The sequence below is a fragment of the Micromys minutus genome, assembly GCF_963924665.1.
Source record: "Micromys minutus genome assembly, chromosome: 8".
In the NCBI taxonomy this organism is placed as follows: domain Eukaryota; kingdom Metazoa; phylum Chordata; class Mammalia; order Rodentia; family Muridae; genus Micromys; species Micromys minutus.
The window spans coordinates 24,480,062-24,496,984 of NC_137977.1; the positions used below are offsets into that span (position 1 = coordinate 24,480,062).

The following is a 16,923-nucleotide window of genomic DNA, read 5'->3' on the forward strand; positions in this document are numbered from 1 at the left end:
TGCCAACTGTATTTCTCTCTTCCGCTCCAAGATTACTGAAAATTAGCCCAGCTGTGGCCCAAGGCACCAAACAGTCATAGAATCATTTTCCAGATCAGCTCATCCCACACAAAGAGAGTGAAACACCAGGAGTGTCATTTCTGGTGACCCCTGTGGATCAGCCTTTCACTTGCCCAGTCTGATTTCCAATCAGAGATCAGAAAGCTAGGTCTGTGAATCTAGAGCAGCTCTACTCCTACACAGAGCACACCACCAGTTTCCCAAGGTGTGTGTGCGTTTAAAAGAGAAACCATTGTCCTACTGAACCAAGGGCCATCAAGAGAATGATTTTTCAGTTTCATTACCAAATCCCTGTGTGATTCAGAGCAACTCAACTTGCTGTAATTTAAGCCTTGAGTTGTTTATCTGAAAAATAAAACATTATTTAAATCCATATTTAAAAACATTTAATGGATTATATAATAACTTAAAATTAATCAAATAAATATACATATACAACATGCATAAATAAACCGTCTGGCTCATGGTGAGAATTCAATAGTCCTTTTATAAATGAGTGAATCTTCTGTTTCTCTATCTTATTAACAAGTAAGAGTTAATGAGGTTTTTACTTTGGGCGGGGCAGGTGCTCTTTAAGAATTGCATTTCATCTCTTAACAACTGCTATTATTACCCATTTTACAAATGAAAACAGAGGACCGAAGATAATAAACTATCTCTGGAATATTGTAATTTATACCATGTAGCTAGGTATCCTGGTAACAAAGTTTTAAGTCTCATAGAGCTCGGGGAATATGTGCTGGCATTTGTTTTTATGGGAATTCTTTCTGTGTCTACTGTAAGAACCAAGAAGCAGCAGGGAAATGAAGGACACAGTTGCTTAGTCCCCAGGTGGTTGTAGTCTTTCTTTTGTCTTTCTGATCTAGGACAGGATACAGATTTCAGACTTGGGTTCTTACCCTGTTTTGTGAAAATGATGTAGGTTTGTGCAGTCGATCTGTAGCTGAGGGGCGGTGCTTCTCCAGTCAATCCACAAACCGGAGTATAGGTGGGAAGCAAGGTGGGCGGGAGGAGGGGGATGTTTTCCACCTCTATCCTGCTTTCTGTTTTGTTTTTTTTTTTTTTTCTTTCAGCATCTGAGTGTAGATTTTTTGTTTTGTTTTTCCCTTTAGTCAGAATAAGGGTGTATACAATTCTAAACTCTTCTGAAACCAGGATTGGGGCAAGAGCCCCTTGTTCAAAACTAGAAGACACAAAGGAAATCGGGGCTGCCTGAAAGGAGGCAGTGACTGTGGCGCGGACGGCAGAAGCAGCTCGGGGGAGGGAGAGTGAGGCGAGTGGCTCTGAGCACCAAGCCTCTGGATATCCACATGCAAACCCCCGAAGAGCCTTTGATGACTAGAATTTTCCTTTAGCAGCTAGATCAGGAGCAGCAGCACCCCACCCCGGAGCAGAAACAGTCCAGGGGAGCTGGCTGGCTGGCTGGGCCGGAAGCGCCTGTAATCATTTAATAGCCTTTGCTGGGTGCACTGACAAATCAGAGTGGGCGGTAGGCAGGCTCCAAAGTGCTGTCTGGCAAGATAGTCCTTGGCTTTAATCACAATGATGGGTTTTCTGGAAGCTCTTTATTAACCCGGGCACTGAATCCCAGAGATGGTAACAAAGGGATGAATGGGGAGAAGGGGGAGGGCCTGAAACCTGGAGGCTGAGCTGTTCTTTTTCTGACTCCTCACCCTCACGTTCGCATCCCCTCCCCCACCTCAGTTCCTTTCAGCAGATTCTAGTAACTCCGAGACCCCTGCCTGCCTTTCTGCCTCTCCAAGATAGCAACAAAACAGATAGACATAACGACTCCTGTACATGTATTATATTTTATGTTAACAAATGATCTTGATACAGAGTTCAGAATGTGCCTCTGCAATCTGCTTAGATCGTAGTGTCAGGTCACACCCGTTAGTAATTATGTGTTCAAAATTGGTGCTTAGGCTCCTCATCTACAAAACAGTTGCACATGTTAGCAATATCTATTTCTTACAGTTCTCGTTGCCCCCTTTTATTTTTTGCAGTTCAACTTGGGGCTTTGGGGAAACATTTATAGACTTGGCATGAACGGAAACATCTAAAGAACCTCCCCAGGCTTTTGAGTCCCCATTCATTCTTAGTCCCTGAAGAATGCCATGAACCCATGCAGCCAGACTTAATATAAAAGGGGAGAGATAGGAATTTTACCCAGAGACCCCTGGACAATGCCCAGGTGTATTATAGGATTCCATGAAGTTGCCAGCATATTTACTTCTGGAAAGCAGTTTTTTAAAATAAAAAGAGAAGATTTGTACTTTTGAAAAATGCACGTTGTCCTAATTTTTAAGTTGTAAAGAAACTGGCCAGGACCAAAAAGAAAGAAAAAAAGAAAGGAAGGAAGGGAGGAAGGAAGGAAGGAACCCAAACTTTCTTTTTTCATAATTGTGATCCTACTTTTCTAAAACGTCTAAATCTTGAGTTGTTGGAATAGCTCTTCCTAAGGATTCAAACTTCTGTGGGCTTATGTATATTTCGTATATCCTCTTTCTAGGATCTTAGAAGCCCACCTATTAGATTTTGGGGGCCAATATACTGGGGATTGAACTCAGGGCCTTGCCCTCTGCATTTTAAGGAAGAGGACTATCCTGCATCTATATTCTCAATCCCCATACTACTTAAAAACTGTAGGCAGGGTCTCACTAGGTGGTCCAGGCTGAATTTGAACTCCCAGCTCTTTGGATTTTGATTGACTATGTCTTGGTCTCTGGGAGTGATGAGAGGGGTCTCGTGGGAACTTTGAGGAAAGAAGGCATCTCTAAAAGAAGAGAGATTTCCTTGGTGGACCATTTGATTGGACTGGCTTGCAGGTGGGATTTGTTGCATTTCCTCTTATCATGTTCAAGAGGAACTGCCTGAAAGGTACAACATTTAAGAGTCATAGCCAGCCAGGGATCTTCAGTTACCCTTGGTCAAAAAGAAATCTGAGTAGGAAGTCAGTAATGGCTGTCTCATCAGATCCTTAAGCTGAGCTTTCACTTCAGTGAGTCACAATGCAGATGCTGCTGAAGGCCTTGGAGGTGTTTGCCTTAGAAGAGGAGACCAGAATAGGTTATGCAGCATGGTGCCTGGGGAGTGCTGAAGAACCCACACCTCTTTCTGCTCCACGGCAGCTGAACATGTGGACAATGGACCTGAATAGCTCCCTGGCTGCCTCTTCAGAGTTTAGGCTGAGTCAGTTAAAAACCAAAACAGCTAACAAAGGCTAAGGAAGCTTACTGAAATATAAAAGAGGTCAGTGAGTTCCTGGCAGGTGGGCTGGCTACAAGGATTCCCAAGGCCAGTACACATGGCCACTAATGCACTTCACCTCCACAGAATGAAGTTATCTCTGAGCTCTGAGTCTCTGGGTGACTGCAAGAGAGTCTTCATGTAGACCCCTGACTGTGGTCAGAAAATGTCCTGTTTTGGGCTTTTGTAAGGGCAACTAACTTGTAGTGGTACTGAAACCTAGTTCTGGATACTAAATCTGAGGCTTTTAAACAGTTTTAAATCATCTCTCAGGGCTGAGGCTGTAGCCCAGTGGTTGATTGTTCGCATATCATATGCAAGGTCCTAGGTTTAATCCCCAGTTACATTTTTTTAATTTTTATTTTTAAAGGCATAGTGACTCAGTCCTGTAATCCCAGCTATAATGGAAACTCAGGCAGGAATGTAGATTCAAGGACAGCCTGAACTACAATAGTTTGAGGCTCAGTTTAACAAGACCTTGTCTTCAACTAAAATAGATAATAAACAGATAGATTGATGATAACAGCGAAGACAGATTGAGACAGGTGGTGTGTCTCAGTAGCAGACCACTTGCTTAGCATGTGAAAGGCCTTGGGTTTCAAATGAAATGGAGACCCCACCCCCACCCCCTGTTCTCTAGGTCTTTCAGAGTTAGAGCCTGTGTCTGAAAATTGATCAATGGATACTGGCTGAGCTAAGCTGAAGATTGGATTATTTTATAGAAAATAAATTAGTTTTAGCCTCAGAGCTGGGGTAAGTGTCTCTTGCCCTATCCCCGGAGTGCTGTAGCATTAAGTCTGCCAAGGGAATTGTGCTATGAGAAAAGGAGTTTAGGAGAGAAGGAAACTTCCTAGTCCCAAGCACTGGGGGAAACACACACACACACACACACACACACACACACACACACACACGAATATGAGATACCAATTACAGAGCTTACATTGTGCTGAGCATCAGGATTGCCACTTTGTGTGCATGACCTCATTTTTTACTTAGACTTCAAAAGCATCATCAGTATAAACTTGTTTGGTCTACCAGAGTTGGTACACTTCTGCTTTCCATGATAACCCTTTTATCCATTCACTTAACAAGCATTTGTATACATGAATGGGCCAAGAATTTTACTAGGCACTGGTTACATTGGTGAATATAACCACTGGTCTACAATATCTTGCCTTGTAAACCTTGCAGAAGTAGATTCTCCTGGGTGAGGAGGTTACAGCTTGGCCTGAATGGTTACAGAATACTTCTCTGAAGAGAGCATTTAATCACACACTGGAAGTCTGGTGGTCGATCATAATAAGAATGGAGGGAGGGGCTGGAGAGATGAATGGTTAAGAGCAGCAGCTGGGAGGATCAGTATTCAATTCCCAGCAGGCAGCTCACTCATAACCATCTCCAGGGGATTTGACAACCTCCTTTGGCTTCCTCCAGCACGACACACTCATATGGCACACACAGATATACATGCAGGCAAAACATACATACACATAAAATATTTTTTAATGGAATTTTTAAAGAATGAAAGGGAGATCACTTGAGTTGGCTCTGGTTTCTTTTCTAAAACTATTTTACTTTACCGTGCATCTTCCAACAAGAATCTTGGAGAAGCTTTACACTGAAAACATTTTATTTACCCAAGGCTCAGTGCAAATCTTACACCTTTAGAATCTACCTCATGTCTTCAAGATCTTGAGGCAAAACAACCCCATGGATGGAGAATAAAGGCACCACATTACTGATTATTCATGGTTCTTATAAATCATATGATAAGAGTCTCCCACTCTCCCTCCACCCCCGTGAAGATGGTAGACAGTTTTTGTATAATTTTAAGTGGGAGACTGATCTCATCTGATTTCTATTTTAAAGAATTTTACTTCCATTTTTAAAACTGGAGGACTTTAAAGAATAAGGATAATTTGGTTACAATGTGGAGGATTTGATGGGGGCCAAGAGGAAGCAGGAAAGCAGGGGTGGGTGGGGGAAGCTATCACTTTGATTTATATAAGAGATGATGACGTCCTGAAACAAGGGGACATAAGGGAGTCGGATGTATTGGGAGACATCAGTACAAAGTCTTGGCAATGCACTGTAAATAAAGTGTGGACAATAAAGGGAAGCAGAGTATAGCTATGTACATCCTAGCTTGAACAACAGGGTTAATGAGATCTTGTATGCTGAGACTGGAAAGATTTAGACAGAAATAAAAGGGAGGAATCAAAAGCTTGATTTTGGATTTTTTTTTCAGTTTGCAATTTATTGAAAATTTTAAGTAGAGACATCAAAGAGGCAATTGGATATAGGATACTGGAGCACAGATTAATAGGAACTTTAAGTAAAAAATTGTATCTCATTAGTATATTTACTTGTACATGTATTTTTGTTTGAGATAGTTCAAAGTTGTCCTTGAGCTTGTTACATAGTTCAGGATGTCTTTGAACTTTTCCATCCTTCTGCTTCAGCCTCCTGAATACTGGGATTATAGGCATGTGCCACTATGCCCAACTTTATTATTATATTTAAACTTATTCATGCCCCCAAACAGGGCTGAGTCCCTAAAAAGAGAGTAGAGAGATAAAATAGAGAAGAGAGTCACAGGTCGACTCTATCAAATACCATAGGTGAGGAGGACCATGCAAAGGTAATTGGTTTGAAAAAGAAAAACAAGGTCAGAAGAATGTTCTGGGCTGACCTGAGGGTACATCTGCAAAATATGGAAAAGGAAGAAAATCTCTCTGATTCCTTTTTTTTTTCTTTTCTCAAAGCAAAACATAGATTTGCAAAGACAAACAAAAAATGCTCATAAACACATCAGGGAGAACTAAATGTAACCACCAGAAAACAGCTAACAGTTGGATTCGGCCTGGACTTGAACCTGTAGCAACAACCTACACTAACCAGTTGCCATCTGCCATTTAAGTTACTATTCTTTCGTAATAAACAGTTCATTCTTTTGTCTTGTCACTTGTCTAAAAATTCACTGCTCTGTATCGAAACTCATGAAACTAGATTTAGAGCCGTGCATTTGGGAACTATCCAGTCCCTTGGTGTTTCTATGTTTACACGAAAAGCATATGCTATCAAGCTGGCTTCTTTCTTTCTTTCTCTCATCTTCATCTGTCATGTCACCGAAGTCTAGACCAACACCAAGATTTTGTGGGGTATATTACTCTCCTACATGACAAAGAACTCATGAGTCATTGTTTCAAGAAGGAAGTGACAAGCGTTTCTGAGGGGTTTGGTAGGATAAGAATAAATGTGACTATTGGTTTAGGAAATAGTATAGAAAATGTGTGGACAATATTCAAAACAGTAGCACTCAGGGACGCCAAGGAAATAGTTGGAAGTAAGACATAGAAATACCAGGTGTGAACAACCTTAAGGTGCAGAAGAACATAACCAAGTTATTTGGCTGAACTTTTTTGTAAGTCCCCCCAAAAAGCAGAGCCAGGTGAATAAACCTTCCCATGATGTCAAAAGGTCCTTGTGTCATGACTCCTTGAGTCACCTTTCAGACAGGTCATTCTTCTCTCTTTCTAGCCTTAGCTTCCCTTCTAAGTCACTGTGACACTTTATGGAACCTTCTGTGGCCCCATTGTCATCTTATGCAGGCTCAGAGCAAATGTCACATTACTTCTACAATCCCATATTCAATCCCATATACAATACTCTCCTTCTCCATTTCACAATTTTTTCCTCTGTACTATCACAATATCTCGCATGTGCCTTGGTGTATAGATTGTGACCACTCTGGGGAAGGAAGCTTGCTTTAGGAATGAATTTGGAATACCTTATCCAAACAAATAGATTTGGTTTGCAGCAGGATTTCATTCTCTTTGTTTATGAAGTGATCTCTATACCTGGCTTCTTCCCATCTCATCTCTGTTTTATTCATAGAATTAACGCAGATAATTAGTTCAAACAGTCCATTTATAGTTTGGGAAGAATTAAGAGGGAAAATAAGCCAGGTGGCAGAGACACCCATATTTAATCCTAGTACCCAGGAGGTAGTGGTAGGTGGATCTGTGAGTTTGAAGCCAGCCTAGTCTACAGATTGAGTTCTAGGACAGTCAGGACTTCACAGAGAAACCCTGTCTAGAAAAAACAAACAAAACAAAATGCCAAAAAAGCAAAAACAAAAACAAAAACAAAACAAACAAACAAACAGAAAAGAAAGTGAAAATAAATGTGTACCCAGTCAATACACTGAAAGTAGCATTTTCTGCTTTAAGCTTGGATGTTTCCGGTCTTGTTCCCAGGCAGGCTTCCACAGCTGTGTTATTCAGGAAATTCTTCCCAAAGAGTCAAAACCATGTTATTAGAAAACTAGATTTGTGGGCCCTGTGGTAAGAAAAGCTTCCCTGCGGATTGTTTCCCTGGCACTGGCAATTTCTCCCACTTGTATATGGAGTAAGGGAGGGCATACTTTCACTGTTGTTGATTTGTGATGCTTTGTCTTTCAGAACCTGAGGCAGGAGAGGTGTCCCCTCCGGTGGGCGCTGGTGTCAACAGCAACAGCTGGACCTTTAAATACGGACCAGGCAACCCCAAACAGTCAGGTCCCGGTGAGTTGCCAGACAAATTCATTATCCCAGGATCTCCTGCAATCATCTCCATCCGACAGGAGCCTGCTAACAACCAAATTGATAAAAGTGATTTTATAACCTTCGGCAAAAAGGAGGAGACCAAGAAAAAGAAGAAAAAGAAGAAGGGTAACAAGACCCAGGAGAAAAAAGAGAAAGGGAACAGCACGACGGACAACAGTGACCAGTGAGGCCACCCAATGGAAACAAGCCACTTAGCCAGTTTTTGTAATAATGGCAAATCTCTCCCATGTAGCAACTCCCCGCTCCTTTCTCCTATGACATGAGCCCTCTTAGAGACCTCAGAAATCTGCAGAAAGTTCCCTGTGTCTGTCTTGATCGCATTTAACAGGTTTTGTCTTAAAAGCTTTCCTAAGTCTGGTGTTAACTCTCTCTCTCTCCACTCTGGCTTGTTTGCAGAACCTAAAAAGCAGACCCAGGTTTCCTTTCTCCCCCGCCGCAAAGGAGAAGCCTCCCAGCCCCGCCAGTGAGAGTTGGACTCTCTGCCCTGTGCTTCAGGCATCCTGTCTTGATGATATTTGCAGGGCAGGCTGAAAGGTATTCAGGTTGAGCAGTTGGGTGTTTGTGGTCACTGGGTAATTGTGGCTCGAACCAAGAGTGTTCGAGAGCCTGGTATTGGATGGGATGGTCCAGATTAGACTAGTTGACACAAGAAAGGCTGGGAAATGGAGCCACTTAAACATCGGGAGTCTTTGATCTGGAGGGGGAAATGTGAAACTTAAAAGGACCAGACTTTCTCAATATCTCAACTAGAGGTGTGGTGGTCATCCTCTAGCAGACAAAAACCATCCCCACTGACAAAGCTTTAGAAGTCCCTCAAGTCTGTTGGCTAGAATATCATTGTATTTAAAACCTGCATTATGCACACAAGCCAGCAGTTCAAGTGTTTAACAAGAGGGTCAGCCAGGGCAACAGAAGCAGATCTGATGTGTTTCCTGTACACGTCCTTGTGCTCACGCTATTAAAAATTCTTTTGCACACAATGTTTATGAAAAGGACACGTCCTTTTCCAACAACACATATGCAAAAGCAAAAGAAAAAACCCAAGACCTCACTTTATGCTGTTTCTTGTTTGATAGATTTATTAAAAAGAGAAAGTCTATAGCTATAAATCTTTAAAGAAATATGACGAATACAATTTCCCCCAACCTTCCCTCAAAAGAGAATCCAGTCTACAGCCATTTGAAATGATAATTGCTGCTACAGAAGTGCTTTAAGAGAATTGCCTGGAACATCTGTATTATACCGGCCACCTGCCAATCACAGCTTTACTCTTTCAGGTCACTCTGGGGCTGCCTCTTGCATGTATTAATTACTAAATAAAAAGGTTCTTTCTCTCTTTTCTAAGAAAAATGATGTGCACTTTGATTACACAACCTTCTCTAGCCCACTATACCAAGACCCAGAAACTGAAGAAAAATATTGTTTTCTCATACATTCAGTGAACAGACTTTTCATTCCTCTGATTCTGTGGTTGTCTCGGTGTGCTAGCCTACACCTCCGCCTTGTTTAGCTTTCCTTTTCTATAACACTCTGAATTGCTAACCTTACTAACACCTATGATGTTACCTGAATCAATCTCCCATATGTATGCTGTATGCTATTATAAGACTCCTGAGATATACTTACTCTGTGCTTGTGTATGTGAATGTTAATGCAACTATTACCTAGAGTGAACTTTAAGCTTTATTGTTGAATGTAAGCCCATTATATTTCCTTTTGTACACCTGTGGAAAAGTGAAATAGTGTTTTTTTTAAACCATTGTTAATCAGCTTTTGTGTATGAAAGACACAGTAAAATTTCTTTCTTAAATCAAGATGCTGGTGATTCAAAGAATTTTATTTATGGTCAGCCAAGGGCTGTCTCTTGCCAAGATTCCTGCTGGCAAGAGAATGGATAAAGCTGGTTTTTTTTTCTAGTAAGAATTTTGGAATAAATACCGAAGAAAGTCCCTGAGAGTATGCAAGCACAAAATTGTACCAATCTGACCTCTTTGAATTTGCAGATTGCTTTGAAATGCTATCCGGAATATCAGCTCATAGAAAGTAATAAAATTTACTGTTACCATAAATAAGACATTTTAAGTTTGTTGTGCACAACTTAGACATTTGATTAATTATATTATCTATTTAAAAGCATATAAAAGAGGTAGGAGTCTGTTTTAAAAGGCATAAAATTTCAAAAAAAAAAAAAAACTGTCTTGTCTACTTTTAGCTTCATTCTCCCATATTTTGAAGGGTGTGTAACTTCAGCTCTGCAGGATTGCATGGGGTAAAACTTGTTGACAGCACATGTGAACCATTGCTACATTGTAGGTTGTGATCATTTTGCCCCACTGAAGCCCATGTAACTGACCTTACGTGCCTTTTGAACTAGGAGAATCGGGCTATAATTTATTAATGATGATAATGATTATGTATATGTGCAGCACTTTTTAAAATTTTGAAGTGCTTTCCAATTCGTGTTAGTTATTAGTTATTACAGCTGTAAGGATAAAACACGTCATGTGGATTCATTTTTAACTGGTGCTATTGGTATTTCCTCTGTTCTTGCTAATAAATGGAAATGGTGGTGTGAGAGCAATGGTGGTCATTTCTAAGTATAAGAGCAGGAGAACATGGGACACTGATGATCATTCCTGTTACTGCTGAAGAGTCTGGCTCCTATCTGGTTCTGGTTTATAACTGAGGCAAACAAGGGTGGAATCAAGAGTCACATGCCACAGCCAGGAAGAGTGATGGTTGATTCCTGCTTTGTTATTTCAATCTGACAAGAACGGCAGTAAATCAGTTTTTAATCACTAGAGAACCCCGCCTCAGCCATCTTGTTTAATTACTTATTTAGCCCTTGTATCTCTCTACTATTCAACATACTACCACACACTTCACACACATGCACATACATCCCCCATACACTCACATACAGGCCCACAACACACCATGTGCATACTTCACACACATACACACATATACACTCTACATATATATACACACCCCACAACACCTCCCATACCCCACACACCTACAAAACAACACACACACACACACACACACACACACACACACACCATCCCCACAAATAAACTTTTGTTGATGATAGAGTACTCAATCTCTACCCTCTTGGATAGATGGATTTCATACTGTTATATTATCCTTTTGAAGGTTAAATTTTGATGAGCACCAGCTTTAGATGAGATAGTTCTCAGTATGGAACAGGCCTTCTTCCCCCTTCCTCGACCCCAGGGGCAGGGAGAGGCATCAGTTTATGTCAGGAGACATTTTGTCGTCCTTAATCGGAGATGGGAATGCTATGACTTTTACTGAGTAGAGATTAAGAACATTGCTGAACACCCCACAGGTCACAGGAAAGGGCTTCGTAAGAAATGAGCTCTCTAGTTCAAAATGTTAATAGTGACAAGAGAAGGGAACCTTGAGAGAGGGGGTGACCACATAACTTGTTTAAAGTGAAGAAAGATAATGTTAATAACCCCTCTAAGGCTTCCACAAAGACGGCAGCAGCTGCCTGGGATTCAGGGACTATGTATGTTAATAACATGGTATCTCTCTGTAGCTAGCCAGGGGCCTAGCAGGATGCTGCTCTCAGTTTTCCAGTTCCAGTTTACTCACTCCCAAAGCCATGAGTGCTTATATCTGCAGAGAAGTCTTTTATCAAGATGATCTTCAAAAGGTTTAGGCACAACTTCTGCCACATTATTATGTGATAGTCATTAGAATCAACTATCCTTCCCCTTCCCTCTTCTTCTTAAGGAGAGTGTTATCTCATCAAAATGCAAACTAGAGATAGTAAAACACCACACACACACACACACACACACACACACACACACACACACACACACCTTTCTCCAAAGAAAGTTGGCATTAAAAACACTCAGGAATGGGTGTGCCATGACTTAGCAGGTACAATCAACCACTGTGATCTGAGTTTAGTCCCTAGAACCCAAGATGGAAAGAGAGAATTGACTCTCAGGAATTATCCTCTGACTTCCACACGTGAGCTGCGGCAAATGTGCACATACACACATATACAATAATAAACATAAATTTAAAAAAATTACTCACATGTCTTTGCTTCGTCTTGGAGGAAAAGAAGTGATGTCTCATGGCACCCTCTTATTTTCATCACAAATAAAGTGGATTTGAATTCTTCAAGTAAAGAGTTCAATGATCTATCTGTTTGTAGCTGCTCACCTTCATGATCAGTGATCTGAAAACACCCTTGACTTGAAGTCATCTTCACATTCAAATGGATCAAACATTTTAGTTTAAGTACATAGGGTAAGAGAGGTAAGGCTTATGGTGACTCTTTTGCAGATGGGTTAAAAGCATATCCAGAGCACCCTAGACTGTCCTAGACTCAGACAGGCAAAAAAAAAAAAAAAAAAAAAAAGACAAGTCCAGGTGAGTTTCCTTAAGGTACTCATAAAAGTCTCCTACACAGAGTGAAGAATTTATCCATTAAGACAACTGTTCTCAGCCAGGCACGGTAGCACATGCCATCAATCCCAGAATTTGGGAGGCAGGGGCAGGCATCTTTACAGGAGTTGGGGGCCAGCCTGGTCTACAGAGTAAGTTCAAGGCCGGACGGAGTTACATACTGAGACCCTGTCTCAAAAGAATAAACAAAAAATTACAATCTCATTTTAAGGATGAGATTTCCCAGTGAACCTCTAGAGTCTTGGCTGCTGGATTTAGATAAGATTGTGGGTCTTAGTATATCATAATAAAGATAGATATTTTTTTAAGTTTACAACAGCACTAAAGTACAAATGTAACTGACCAAACATAAATACAATTCTTGTGCTAAATCTAGATTTTTAATCCATTTAAACACAAAAATGTAGTAGGTAACTAAAAAAACAAAAAAACAAAACAAAAAAAACAAAACACAAAACAAAAAACAAAACAGATAAACAGAAAACTACAACATCAGGGCTGGAAAGCAGACATGTATTTAGGAAATGGCAAGTTGGTCACCCCTACCCCTATTTAATTACATTTGCAAGAGTTTCCTCTTCATGGAGAAATAACCACATTATTTCTTCTGATTATCTTGGCTGCTGACCAGCGTGACACTGCATGCTTGCAGCTAAGATGCCCCTTTTACTCAGGAATAAGTGTGTGTACATGCACGCACGCTCTCGCACTCGCACACACACACACTTTTTATTACTAAGAAGTGTGCTATAGTAAATAAAGGTGGTGCTAACCTGCCTTTGGTGTGCACCCAACAGTGGTACATAACAACTCTATTGTTACAAGACTTATGTAACATGCTTGTTGGCTTGCACTTTCTTCAGAGACTGATCTGTGGAGATCACTTTAGACCTGCTGAAATCTGAAACCTTGAAAATCTTTTACCCTAAACAATCTCCAGGCTTAAGTTTGCCCTTAAGCTCCTTTAAAAGGCCCTGGAAGATTTACTTCCATAATGGAGTCTAACCTGAGTAAAGAAATGAGGAATTAAAAAAATGGAGAAAGTTAAACGAAGATGTAAGATTGGGAAAAATTAAGTTCAGTATTTCGTTGTTACAAAGCTGTCATGTGATAAGGCATGCGGCTCTCTAGCCACAGACATGATAAGCAGTTACTATGACACCAATCAGTTTAAAGGAAGAGCTAAAAGAAACAATCAACAGATACATAAGTATGTGGGGGAAATTGATGACACGGCTTCCATTTTTAAGTTTTGCTTCTACTGCTTTACTTTGATTTTATGTGATATTGAACTTCTCTTATGAAAGTCACACATGTTCTTTTAAAATAAAGCATTAAGAAAATAGGAGGTTCGTGAAATGACTCAGCAGATAAAGGGACTTGTCGCCAATCCTGAGAAGCCAAGTTCAGTCCCTAGTACCATACCAAAAGGGGGAGCACTGACTCCCACAAGCTTTGGTGTTCATAAGCACACTGCCCACGAATAGATGCAATTATACTTTAGAAAGGAAAGCCATTACACAGATAACCAGTGTGAACTATTTCCACATTTTCCTCTGTGCATGCATCTGCACATATCACACCCAGGCTAAGTTGTTTTTGAAGTAAAAGCAAAGCAAAATAAAACACTGTCGTGATTAATATATATTTTAAATGTTAAAACAGGCTAAGTATTTTACAAAGAAATGTTATGAACTTACAGGAAACATGTGCTTTATGAGTCTTTGTGATTTGGTAGATAATTCTGACCTGAAGTTAGAGTTGTGTCTTTCCATCATCACATATGAGCTCTGATAGGCTGTGAATGTTTATGGCTGTCATTTCTTTACAGAGCTGCGTTTTATTTCAAAAGTTAGATACTCTTTGTTTTCCTAAAGGCAGCTGTTTTTTAATGTCTGCTATTGTGTTAATATGGAAGCAATGATTAATGTTAGATCAATGGAAATTAAAGAACTGGCAGCATTAAAAAAAAAAAAAACACTGTTGTGATTGTTTCCCTGTAGTTTTAAATAATAATAACAGAGACTTCCTGAAGTTCCATAAAAATTCAGATATTAGTGTATTCAAGTTTTTCCTTTATTAATGTCTGGGTTATCTCTAGATTTTGCTGCCAGAAATAAAAAGCACCAAGTATTTTCAGTGACAAACCCAGCACTTAAACCTTGTGTGTTTTGCAGAGGAAGTTTGCAAGATTGTTAATGAACTTTTATGCATCTTTACCTACAATAGTCACATTCCTCTATCTGAAACAAAATTTATTTTTAGTATTCCACAGTGTATTTTGTCTCTGTTTATAAATAAATGATGAAAAACAGGAAGAAGCACAAGCAAAACAGGAAAAGGCTAGAAAGGTTTCTCTTCATTTCTTTATCTAGAATAATGAGGTACAGGGGTACCACATCAGCAAAGGACTGATACACATGTGTGAAAACAAAGGGTCTCAGAATTCAAATACCTTCTTGGTTTTAAAAATCACCTGGCTCTACACTTCGGAGAAAAGAACACTTTCATTTCTCCTGGGTTGTAACATCTCAGCTGAAAAGTAGAATTTGCTACCAAAAAAAAAACTGGTTTTACTTTAAAGACAAGCAAATTCTGTATCAAATAATAAAGTTGACAAGAAGGATCAAGGCAACCATTTGCAAGTTAAAAAAAACTCAATTACAAAACTATCTGACTCAAAGCTTGAGATAATTTTTATTTTTTTTAAAGACTTATTTATTTTATGTATATGAGTACACTGTAGCTGTCTTCAGACACACAGAAGAGGACATCAGATTTCATTACAGATGGTTTTGAACCACCATGTAGTTTCTGGGACCACTGGAAGAGCAGTCAGTGCTCTTAACTGCTGAACCATCTCTCCAGGCCAGATTTTTCTTTCTAAATTATTGATAACATTTTCTTTCCCAAACCAGTCTTTCTAAAAGGAATTTCATTCTCAAGTCCTGAGGCTTATTCCATTCTCCAGGGCTGATGGCATTTCCTGTCCCTCAAAGCACAGGCTGCTTGTCTGCTGCCGCAGCTCTCTAGACCTACTCCTCTCACCTCATCCCCTTTAGGCCAATTCCTCAGGAACCTTGGGTCTCAGGAACCCCAGTCTTTCTGTAACACCTATCACAGAGGCACAGAAGGATGACAGCGCAACTTCAACATCTGCCAAGATCCTGCTAGAGCATCCCTGAGTGTGTGGTGCACATGCTTGCAAATGGTATCTAGAAAAGGAAGGCAGTGCTAAATCTCATCCTGGGGGACTCTGGCCTGGGAAGGAAGCTCTTGTGCACATCACGTGGGCATTTTGTTTTGTGCAGCTCTAGAACAGCTGGCTCAAAGGGCAAGACAAGATCATTTCTACTGACACGGATATATATTATAGATTCTTAGATGACAAAGAAACCAATTCCATTTAGGTTAAGCTAAAATGATTTATAACTAGGACACACGGTTGTCTCATTAAAACTAAGGATGAGAGCTGGAGAGATGGCTCAGTGGTTAGGAATTCTGACTGCTCTTCTAGAGGTCCTGAGTTCAAATCCCAGCAATCTCATAGTGACTCACAACCATCTGTAATTCGATCTGAAGCCCTCTTTCTGTGTTTCTGAAGACAGCTGCAGAATAAATAAATCTTTTAAAAAAGATTAACTTAAGAAAAATAAACCTAAGGATGAGAATGAGGCTGGTCTTCCCAAAACGACTGAAACTCAATTTAAAAGCCAGAATTCTTTTCTTTAAGCTTATCTCCCCCAATTATCTATCTTAATGTATTTCATTCTTCTCTATGCCTCCTCTTTTTTTCATAGGTTTCAAATATATAGTTCCTTGGATCTACTGATTCATAAACGTTAACTTTTGTTTCAGTCTCTCAATTATAAAGTATTCATAGATCACCTTTGGTCTCATCATCCATGAGATAAAGGGCTGTGCCTAGGAATGAGAATTCCAAGAGACAAAAAGACACTTGAAAATGTGATAATAGATGTTTGGAAGGTGTACACTAAGCATCAGCCACTGGACACTAGAAAGGATCCAAAAGAAACGTCCTTAAGGAGGAAACTGAAGCCTAGAGAAAGGAGAACAGTTTTTCCCATGTCACACAACTAGTCAAAATATACATTCTTTCTCCTATTACCATGTACTGCAAGACCTGAGGCAACCAGGAATGGATGACACCACCCATTTCTTTATGCCCACAGGAGTCACAAACAGCATAACCCAGAGAGGCTGTGCTAATGGAGTATTTCACGCTTATATTTTATTTCTCCCTTTATTCAAAACAAAACGCCAATATTGATTTCTAGCTGTTGATTCTAAAAGTATCACAAACTTTTCTTTTTAAATAAGTTATATGAAAATCTAGAATTTACAAAAAATATTCAGTGAGGTACAGAGGCACCATTAGGACCCAATTTTCAAGGCAAACATCACATATATGCTCAGAAAAGCCTGATAAACAGCAACCTTCTCCTTGTCCAGAATTCCATCTTGACACATGATGAAAGAACAGCACAGAAGTTAAACGGACCCTTTTTTAGTAATGATAAAGATGAGT

The 16,923-nt window shown here is 40.0% G+C and overlaps 1 protein-coding gene across 11 annotated transcripts in view; it reads left to right on the forward strand.

Annotated features, from left to right (window-relative positions):
• The window catches only part of LOC308423481 (protocadherin alpha-9), a gene marked incomplete at both ends in the record, with an annotated part of 218,243 nt that extends 210,157 nt beyond the window's left edge, over positions 1-8,086 (forward strand). For all 11 annotated transcript variants that reach the window (XM_080920174.1, XM_080920167.1, XM_080920175.1 and 8 more), the window contains one exon: positions 7,776-8,086. In XM_080920174.1, coding sequence (XP_080776300.1) covers positions 7,776-8,086 — 311 coding nt within the window. The remainder of the gene's footprint in view (positions 1-7,775) is intronic.
• Positions 8,087-16,923: the final 8,837 nt, after the last annotated feature.